This window comes from Oncorhynchus gorbuscha, unplaced genomic scaffold (genome assembly GCF_021184085.1).
Source record: "Oncorhynchus gorbuscha isolate QuinsamMale2020 ecotype Even-year unplaced genomic scaffold, OgorEven_v1.0 Un_scaffold_6552, whole genome shotgun sequence".
Taxonomy (NCBI): domain Eukaryota; kingdom Metazoa; phylum Chordata; class Actinopteri; order Salmoniformes; family Salmonidae; genus Oncorhynchus; species Oncorhynchus gorbuscha.
This window is the reverse complement of record NW_025750123.1, coordinates 10,001-20,692: the sequence shown is the minus strand read 5'-3', so window position 1 is coordinate 20,692 and position 10,692 is coordinate 10,001. Positions and strand designations below refer to the sequence as shown.

General features: G+C 43.1%; 1 protein-coding gene across 1 annotated transcript in view; it reads right to left on the bottom strand.

Annotated features, from left to right (window-relative positions):
* Positions 1–7,854: 7,854 nt before the first annotated feature.
* LOC124029486 (extracellular sulfatase Sulf-1-like) overlaps positions 7,855–10,692 on the bottom strand; it is a gene marked incomplete at its 5' end in the record, with an annotated part of 11,089 nt that continues 8,251 nt past the window's right edge. Inside the window, 2 exons of the mRNA XM_046341181.1 lie at positions 7,855–7,885; positions 9,759–9,887. Of these exons, the coding sequence (XP_046197137.1) occupies positions 7,855–7,885; positions 9,759–9,887 (160 nt within the window). The remainder of the gene's footprint in view (positions 7,886–9,758; positions 9,888–10,692) is intronic.

Here is a 10,692-nt window from a genome sequence, read left to right as displayed (position 1 = left end):
GTACAGGTCAGGATTAGGAGAGGACAGAGGTACAGGTCAGGGTTAGGACAGGACAGAGGTACAGGTCAGGGTTAGGACAGAGGTACAGGTTAGGATTAGGACAGAGGTACGGGTCAGGATTAGGACAGAGGTACAGGTCAGGATTAGGACAGAGGTACAGGTCAGGATTAGGATTAGGACAGAGGTGCAGGTCAGGATTAGGATTAGGACAGAGGTAGGTCAGGGTTAGGACAGAGGTCAGGATTAGGAGAGAGGTCAGGGTTAGGATTAGGACAGAGGTACAGGTCAGGACAGGGACAGACAGGGGTACAGGTCAGGATTAGGATTAGGACAGAGGTACAGGTCAGGATTAGGACAGAGGTACAGGGAGGAGGAGAGACAGGTACAGGGTTAGGATTAGGACAGATGCCCAGATTAGGATTAGGACAGGACAGAGGCCCAGATTAGGACAGGACAGGGTACAGGTTAGGATTAGGACAGAGGTACAGTGTTAGGATCTGTTCAGAGAGCCCAGCTAGTCTGTTCTCTGTTAGTCCAGGGTAGTCTAATCTAGGTTAGCAGAGGGCTAGTCTGTTCTCTGATTAGGACAGGGCTGAGTCTGTTCTCTGTTAGCCCAGGGCTGTCTGTTCTCTGTTAGCCCAGGGCTAGTCTGTTCAGGATTAGCCCAGGGCTAGTCTGGTCTCTGTTAGGACAGGGCTAGTACTGTTCTCTGATTAGGAGGGACAGAGTCTGGTCAGGATTAGCCCAGGGACAGAGGTACAGGTCAGGGTTAGGACAGGGCCAGTCTGGTCTCTGTTAGCCCAGGGCTAGTCTGGTCTCTGTTAGCCCAGGGCTAGTCTGGTCTCTGTTAGCCCAGGGCTATTCGGTCTCTGTTAGCCCAGGGCTAGTCTGGTCTCTGTTAGCCCAGGGCTAGTCTGGTCCTGTCAGCCCAGCGCTGGTATGGTCTCTGTTAGCCCAGGCTTAGTCTGTTTTCTGTTAGCCCAGGGCTAGTCTGTTCCCTGTTAGCCCAGGGCTAGTCCATTCTCTGTTAGCCCAGTGCTAGTCTGTTCTCTGTTGGCCCAGGGCTAGTGTGCTCTCTGTTAGCCCAGTGATAGTCTGTTCTCTGTTAGCCCAGGGCTAGTCTGTTCTCTGTTAGCCCAGGGCTAGTCTGTTTTTAAAAAAAAAAATATATGTATATTTTTTAAATTTCACCTTAACAGCTAGGTTAGTTGAGAACCAGTTCTCATTTCCAACTGCGACCTGTTGCTGCTCTAGCCAACTGACATGTTGACAAACCTATTATTGTTGCCTTGTCTAGACAATTATATTTTTGGCTGAACCCAGAATCAGTCTGGTACCTTAAATATAAAGACGGAGTAAATGGTTGTAGAACTTGGCTACAAAGCTGAAGCATTGCCAGTACATAAACAACGCCTGTTAACCTCCTAACGCTACAATACAGAGCTACAACCACTAGTGAGTAACTTCTCTGTTAGCTCTATCTTGTCAGACAGGACAGCAGTCCCAAACACTCTCAAAGCCAAGGGGACAGGTTGTACTTTAGGGTCACAGTGTTGTTGTCATAGCGATTATGTCTGTGTGTCTGGAGAATGTAGTCAGTGTTAGCGGAGGCAGGAAGTTGGCAGGCGGTGGTTGGCAGAACAGTTGGCTGGTTGGCAGGGCCGTGTGGATCTGCGGGCTAGAGGGTGCCAGTGAGCCAAAGCCAGGGGGAGGTCAATGTGCTTGGCCCACGGTAGAGCTGGCCAGGGCTGGGTAGAGAGAAGGGCAGGGTGCACCCCAATGGTACCCTATTCCCTATAGGTCCTGTCAAAACCACTACATAGGGAATAGAGTACCATTTGACTAGAGACACTACATAGGGAATAGGGTACCATTTGACCAGAGGCACTACATATGGGATGGGTCAGAGTCCGGGGATGGCTTTCTTGGCATCCAGAGACAGAACGTAGTGTTAGTGTAGATGGAGCTCCAGACCGTAGGGGTAATGTGCTGGAGCTTGGCAATTACAGCCAAGGACAGTTGCACATAACACAATGGTTCTGACCATGAGAATACAGGGAGCTCCAAAAGTATTGGGATAGTAACAATTCTGTTGTTTGATTTGGCTCAGTACTCCAGCACTCTGGATTTTAAATGATAAAGTGACTATGAGTGTAGACTGTCAGCTATAATTTAAGAGTATATTCATCCATATCGGGTGAACCATTTAGAAATTACAGCACTTTGTTTTGTGCATGGCCCTACATTTTAGCAAGTAAAGAGGCATAAATATCATACCCCACCCAAAAGGCTAACCTCCCATGTTATTGTAATGGTGAGAGGTTAGCATGTCTTGGAGATATGATATAAAATGCTATCCTCCCATGTTATTGTAATGGTGTGAGGTTATCATGTCTTGGAGATATGATATAAAATGCTAACCTCCCATGTTATTGTAATGGTGAGAGTTAGCATGTCTTGGAGATATGATATAAAATGCTATCCTCCCATGTTATTGTAATGGTGTGAGGTTATCATGTCTTGAGAGATATGATATAAAATGCTAACCTCCCATGTTATTGTAATGGTGAGGGTTAGCATGTCTTGGAGATATGATATAAAATGCTAACCTCCCATGTTATTGTAATGGTGAGAGGTTAGCATGTCTTGGAGATATGATATAAAATGCTATCCTCCCATGTTATTGTAATGGTGTGAGGTTATCAGTGTCTTGAGATATGATATAAAATGCTAACCTCCCATGTTATTGTAATGGTGAGAGGTTAGGCATGTCTTGGAGATATGATATAAAAAATGCTATCCTCCCATGTTATTGTAATGGTGAGAGGTTAGCATGTCTTGGGGATATGATATAAAATGCTAACCTCCCATGTTATTGTAATGGTGAGAGGTTAGCATGTCTTGGAGATATGATATAAAATGCTAACCTCCATGTTATTGTAATGGTGAGAGGTTATGATATGAAAAAAATGCTATCCTCCCATGTTATTGTAATGGTGAGAGGTTAGCATGTCTTGGAGATATGATAGCAAAAAATGATTGTAATGATATGTCTTGAAATGCTATCCTCCCATGTTATTGTAATGGTGAGAGGTTATCATGTCTTGGGGATATGATATGAAATGCTATCCTCCCATGTTATTGTAATGGTGAGAGGTTATCATGTCTTGGGGGATATGATATGAAATGCTATCCTCCCATGTTATTGTAATGGTGAGAGGTTATCATGTCTTGGGGATATGATATGAAATGCTATCCTCCCATGTTATTGTAATGGTGAGAGGTTATCATGTCTTGGGGATATGATATGAAATGCTATCCTCCCATGTTATTGTAATGGTGAGAGGTTATCATGTCTTGGGGATATGATATAAAATGCTAACCTCCCATGTTATTGTAATGGTGAGAGGTTATCATGTCTTGGGGATATGATATAAAATGCTAACCTCCCATGTTATTGTAATGGTGAGAGGTTATCATGTCTTGGGGATATGATATAAAATGCTATCCTCCCATGTTATTGTAATGGTGAGAGGTTATGTCTTGGGGATATGATATAAATGCTAACCTCCCATGTTATTGTAATGGTGAGAGGTTATCATGTCTTGGGGATATGATATGAAATGCTATCCTCCCATGTTATTGTAATGGTGAGAGGTTATCATGTCTTGGGATATGATATGAAATGCTATCCTCCCATGTTATTGTAATGGTGAGAGGTTATCATGTCTTGGGGATATGATATAAAATGCTAACCTCCCATGTTATTGTAATGGTGAGAGGTTATCATGTCTTGGGATATGATATAAAATGCTTCCTCCCATGTTATTGGGATATGATATGAAAAAAATGCTATCCTCCATGTTATTGTAATGGTGAGAGGTTATCATGTCTTGGGGATATGATATAAAAATGCTATCCTCCCATGTTATTGTAATGGTGAGAGGTTAGCATGTCTTGGGGATATGATATAAAAATGCTATCCTCCCATGTTATTGTAATGGTGAGAGGTTAGCATGTCTTGGGGATATGATATAAAAATGCTATCCTCCCATGTTATTGTAATGGTGAGAGGTTAGCATGTCTTGGGGATATGATATAAAATGCTATCCTCCCATGTTATTGTAATGGTGAGAGGTTAGCATGTCTTGGGGATATGATATGAAATGCTATCCTCCCATGTTATTGTAATGGTGAGAGGTTAGCATGTCTTGGGGATATGATATAAAATGCTATCCTCCCATGTTATTGTAATGGTGAGAGGTTAGCATGTCTTGGGGATATGATATAAAATGCTATCCTCCCATGTTATTGTAATGGTGAGAGGTTAGCATGTCTTGGGGATATGATATAAAATGCTATCCTCCCATGTTATTGTAATGGTGAGAGGTTAGTCTTGGGGATATGATATGAAAATGCTATCCTCCCATGTTATTGTAATGGTGAGAGGTTATCATGATATGATATGAAATGCTATCCTCCCATGTTATTGTAATGGTGAGAGGTTAGCATGTCTTGGAGATATGATATAAAATGCTATCCTCCCATGTTATTGTAATGGTGAGAGGTTAGCATGTCTTGGAGATATGATATAAAATGCTATCCTCCCATGTTATTGTAATGGTGAGAGGTTAGCATGTCTTGGGATATGATATAAAATGCTATCCTCCCATGTTATTGTAATGGTGAGAGGTTATCATGTCTTGGAGATATGATATAAAAATGCTATCCTCCCATGTTATTGTATAGGTTATCATGTCTTGGGGATGATATAAAATGCTATCCTCCCATGTTATTGTAATGAGAGGTTAGTCTTGGGATATGATATAAAATGCATCCTCCCATGTTATGCAATGGTGAGAGGTTAGCATGTCTTGAGATATGATATAAAATGCTATCCTCCCATGTTATTGTAATGGTGAGAGGTTAGTATGTCTTGGGGATATGATATAAAATGCTAACCTCCCATGTTATTGTAATGGTGAGAGGTTAGCATGTCTTGGGATATGAGAAATGCTATCCTCCCATGTTATTGTAATGGTGAAGGTTATCATGTCTTGGGGATATGATAGAAAATGCTAACTCCATGTTATTGTAATGGTGAGAGGTTAGCATGTCTTGGAGATATGATATAAAATGCTATCCCTCCCATGTTATTGTAATGGTGAGAGGTTAGCATGTCTTGGGGATATGATATAAAATGCTAACCTCCCATGTTATTGTAATGGTGAGAGGTTAGCATGTCTTGGGGATATGATATAAATGCTAACCTCCCATGTTATTGTAATGGTGAGAGGTTAGCATGTCTTGGGGATATGATATAAATGCTATCCTCCCATGTTATTGTAATGGTGAGAGGTTAGCATGTCTTGGGGTATGATATAAAATGCTAACCTCCCATGTTATTGTAATGGTGAGAGGTGTCTTGGGGGATATGATATAAAAATGCCTCCTCCATGTTATTGTAATGGTGAGAGGTTAGCATAGTTGGGGATATGATATGAAAATGCTATCCTCCCATGTTATTGTAATGGTGAGAGGTTAGATGTCTTGGGGATATGATATAAAATGCTATCCTCCCATGTTATTGTAATGGTGAGAGGTTAGCATGTCTGGGGGATAGACAAATGGATTGTAATGGTGAGAGGTTAGCATGTCTTAGGGATATAAAAATGCTATCCTCCCATGTTATTGTAATGGTGAGAGGTTAGCATGTCTTGGGGGATATGATATTTTTTGTGGCTAACTTTCTCCTCATCATTATTCACAATTCATTCAGGACTATCCAAAATCATGGTAGCATTGATATTTTTAATTTACAATAAAAGTGACTCCAAAATGACACAATCCTCTGTTTACCAATCATTTCCACAACATGTGAAACAACCAAAAACAAACTGCAAATGCAACAAACAAGTTTGAAGAGTCAAAAGCTTAATGTAGTCATTGTGTGCTAGGAATATGGGACCAAATACTACACTGGTAAGTGAATTTGTTCCAATACTTTTTTGTCCCCTAAAACGGGGGAACTATGTACAGGAAGTGATGTAATCTCTAAAAGGTTTACCTGTTATGGATAAAAATACCCTCAAAATTAAAGCTGACAGGCAGCACTTTAATGTCATCAATCCAAAGTACAGAGTACAGAAACAAAACTGTCACTGTCCCAATACTGTTGGAGCTCACTGTATTACAGGATGTGAGATAGTCATTACTCAAACAACTTGACCATTTTTAAAGCAGTTTCCTGGAACAGAACAGAGCAGCCAATGAGCTGAATGGGAGGCAGTTAACCGGAACAGAACAGCCAATTAGCTGAAGGGAATGGGAGGCAGTTTCCTGAACAGAACAGAGCAGCCAATGAGCTGAATGGGGAGGCAGTTAACTGAACAGAACAGCCAATGAGCTGAAGGGAATGGGAGGCAGTTTCCTGGAGACAGAACAGAGCAGCCAATGAGCTGAATGGGAGGCAGTTAACTGAAACAGAACAGCCAATGAGCTGAAGGGAATGGGAGGGGGCAGTTTCCTGGAACTGAACAGAGCAGCCAATGAGCTGAAGGGAATGGGAGGCAGTTAACTGGGAACAGAACAGCCAATGAGCTGAAGGGAATGGGAGGCAGTTAACTGGAACAGAACGGAGCAGCCAATGAGGTGAAGGGAATGGGGGGCAGTTAACTGGAACAGAATGGAGCAGCAATGAGGTGAAGGGAATGGGAGGCAGTTAACTGGAACAGAACAAAGCAACCAATGAGGTGGAAGGGAATGGGAGGCAGTTAACTGGAACAGAACGGAGCAGCCAATGAGGTGAAGGGAATGGGAGGCAGTGCTTTACGGAACAGAAGCGGAGCAGCCAATGGTGAAGGGAATGGGAGGCAGTTAACTGGAACAGAACGGAGCAGCCAATGAGGTGAAGGGAATGAGGCAGTTAACTGGAACAGAAGCGGGCAGCCAATGAGGTGAAGGAATGGGAGGCAGTTAACTGGAACAGAGCAGACAGCCAATGAGGTGAAGGGAATGGGAGGCAGTTAACTGGAACAGAACAGAGCAGCCAATGAGCTGAATGGGAGGCAGTTAACTGGGACAAACAGAGCAACCAATGAGGTGAAAGGGAATGGGAGGCAGTTTCCTGGAACTGAACAGAGCAGCCAATGAGCTGAAAGGGAATGGGAGGCAGTTAACTGGAACAGAACAGAGCAACCAATGAGGTGAAGGGAATGGGAGGCAGTTAACTGGAACTGAACAGAGCAGCCAATGAGCTGAAGGGAATGGGAGGCAGTTAACTGGAACAGAACAGAACAGCCAATGAGCTGAATGGGGAGGCAGTTAACTGGAACTGAACAGAGCAGCCAATGAGCTGAAGGGAATGGGGAGGCAGTTAACTGGAACAGAACAACAGAGCAGCCAATGAGCTGAAGGGAATGGGAGGCAGTTAACTGGAACAGAACAGAACAGCCAATGAGCTGAAGGGAATGGGAGCAGTTAACTGGAACAGAACAGGGGAACAGGAGTGGATGACTGTGTGTGTGAGGGTTATATCCCAAATGTCACCAGCCTTACCAGTCTTCAATGCAGGCACCACAGAGCAGAAAAGCAACAAAGTTTTTAAAATGACCATATATGTCACTTTAAAGCTCTTAGTGTCAATCGCTTCATGTGTGTGAACTTTCACGAAGCACCAGGCAGGCATTTATAGCTCCTAACGTCGACCAAATAATGCTAAAAATAGATATCCCCAACCGGCCTGTGTGTGTGTGTGCTTGTCTGAAGAGGACACTGAGTTTTGACAGTGTGAGGCACCTCCGTGTGTGTGTGTGCGTGTGTCAGTTTACCCTCTCTCCACCAGGAATGTATCTCTCAGACTTTGGGTTTCCGATTGCGTTTGAATCTGGAAAGACAGAATGCCTCTTTAGTTGATAGAATTCAAAGTGGGCCTGACATTACACTTACCAATGGCTCCTTTCCAAATGAGCCCTCATAGTGCACTCCATTTGACCAGGACAAATTGAGTTACCCATAGGATCCTGGTCAAAAGCAGTGCACTACGTAGAAATAAGTGCCATTTGGGACTCCAAACCATGAGCTGCGTTGGTCTGCCAGTGCACAGCCAGAGCTATGATTATAAGATTCCTAAAGATTTGCGGAGTCAAGATAAGGAACTGAAATGTGTTCACGTGAAACCCTGAATCATTGACTTGGTTTACAGGATCGATATCCCACAGATGTTTTGTTTTACCTTGCTCTGTCTCTATTTCCCATAGTGCTCTGGCTAAGACTAGTGTCAGTTTATAGAATATGGAGCCATTTGGGATGCACTTTTTAGTCTGTAGTGTTTTATTTTGAGACTGGAAGTGTGTGCTTTATGTAACAGCTACATATTTTTTGTGTGTTTTGTAACATGTGTGTAAACACTGCAATGTTTAAAACGTCAGAACAAACAGTCTAAATGTATCAATGGTTATAGCAGAATATATTTTGTGTGGAAAGGTTTGCCAGATAGAAAGATGCTTAATCTCAATGGCATTACCTGGTGTTCTAAATGTTGTGTTCTAAATGTTGGGTGTTCTAAATGTTGAGTGTTCTAAATGTTGGGTGTTCTAAATGTTGAGTGTTCTAAATGTTGGGTGTTCTAAATGTTGGGTGTTCTAAATGTTGAGTGTTCTAAATGTTGGGTGTTCTAAATGTTGAGTGTTTAATTTTTTATGATTTTTCTCCCCAATTTCGTGGTATCTATTGGTAGTTACTGTCCTTGTTTAGGTAAAAGCTGCAACTCCCGTACGGACTCGGGAGAGGCAAAGGTCGAGAGCTGTGAGTCCTCTGGAACACAACCCTGCCAAGCCGTACTGCTTCTTGACACAATGCCCGCTTAACCCGGAAGCCAGACACACCAATGTGTCGGAGGAAACACCGTACACCTGGCGACCGTGTCAGCGGGCATTGCGTCCGGCCCGCCACAGGAGTCTCTAAAGCCCGATGGGACAAGAACATCCCTGCCGGCCAAACCCTCCCCTAACCCGGACGACGTTGGGCCAAATGTACGCCTCCCCATGGGTCTCCCGGTCGCGACAGAGCCTGGACTCAAACCAGGATCTCTAGTGGCACAGCTAGCACTGTGATGCAGTGCCTTAGACCACTGCACCACTCGGGAGGCCTGAGTAGAATATATATTTCAAAATTATATGCCACCCTTCATACCTGTTGTTGTATATGAACCCCATTCCTACCTGTTGTATATCACCCCATTCCTACCTGTTGTATATGAACCCCATTCCTACCTGTTGTATAAGAACCCCATTCCTACCTGTTGTATATCACCCCATTCCTACCTGTTGTATATGAACCCCATTCCTACCTGTTGTATATGAACCCCATTCTTACCTGTTGTATATCACCCCATTCCTACCTGTTGTATATCACCCCATTCCTACCTGTTGTATATGAACCCCATTCTTACCTGTTGTATATCACCCCATTCCTACCTGTTGTATATCACCCCATTCCTACCTGTTGTATATGAACCCCATTCCTACCTGTTGTATATGAACCCCATTCCTACCTGTTGTATATCACCCCATTCCTACCTGTTGTATATGAACCCCATTCCTACCTGTTGTATATGAACCCCATTCCTACCTGTTGTATATGAACCCCATTCCTACCTGTTGTATATGAACCCCATTCCTACCTGTTGTATATCACCCCATTCCTACCTGTTGTATATCACCCCATTCCTACCTGTTGTATATGAACCCCATTCCCACCTGTTTCCAGTCTTCTCCTGGTCCAGTAGTTTGAGGATGGACTTCCCGTCCATGTCTGGAGGCGTGTCCAGCCCAGCCATGTGCAGTATGGTGGGGGCCAGATCAATGTTCAACACCAGCTGAGGGACACTGGGGAAGAACAGTACAACAACGTCATTAACACCAACAGACACAACTAATGCTTGGCACTCAGCATTAGGAGATAGATTGAGGGGGGCTAACTCCCTGCAACAGACTAGCGCCTGGTCCACGAGGTGTACTTGTACATCAAGCGACCCCACGCTACTGAAATACAGAAACAGTAGATGCAGAAAGAGGAAATACAGAAACAGGAGATGCAGAAACAGGAAATACAGAAACAGGACATGCAGAAACAGGAAATACAAAAACAGGAAATACAGAAACAGGAAATACAGAAACAGGAGATGCAGAAACAGGAAATACAGGAAATACAGAAACAGGAAATACAGAAACAGGAAATGCAGAGACAGGAGATGCAGAAACAGGAAATGCAGAAACAGGAAATACAAAGACAGGAGATGCAGAAACAGGAAATACAAAAACAGGAAATATTTAAACAGGAAATACAAAAACAGGAAATACAGAAACAGGAAATACAAAAACAGGAAATACAGAAACAGGAAATGCAGAAACAGGAGATGCAGAAACAGGAAATACAGAAACAGGAAATGCAGAAACAGGAAATGCAGAAACAGGAAATACAGAAACAGGAAATACAGAAACAGGAAATGCAGAAACAGGAAATGCAGAAACAGGAGATGCAGAAACAGGAAATACAGAAACAGGAAATACAGAAACAGGAAATGCAGAAACAGGAAATGCAGAAACAGGAGATGCAGAAACAGGAAATACAGAAACAGGAGATGCAGAAACAGGAAATACAGAAACAGGAAATACAGAAACAGGAGATGCA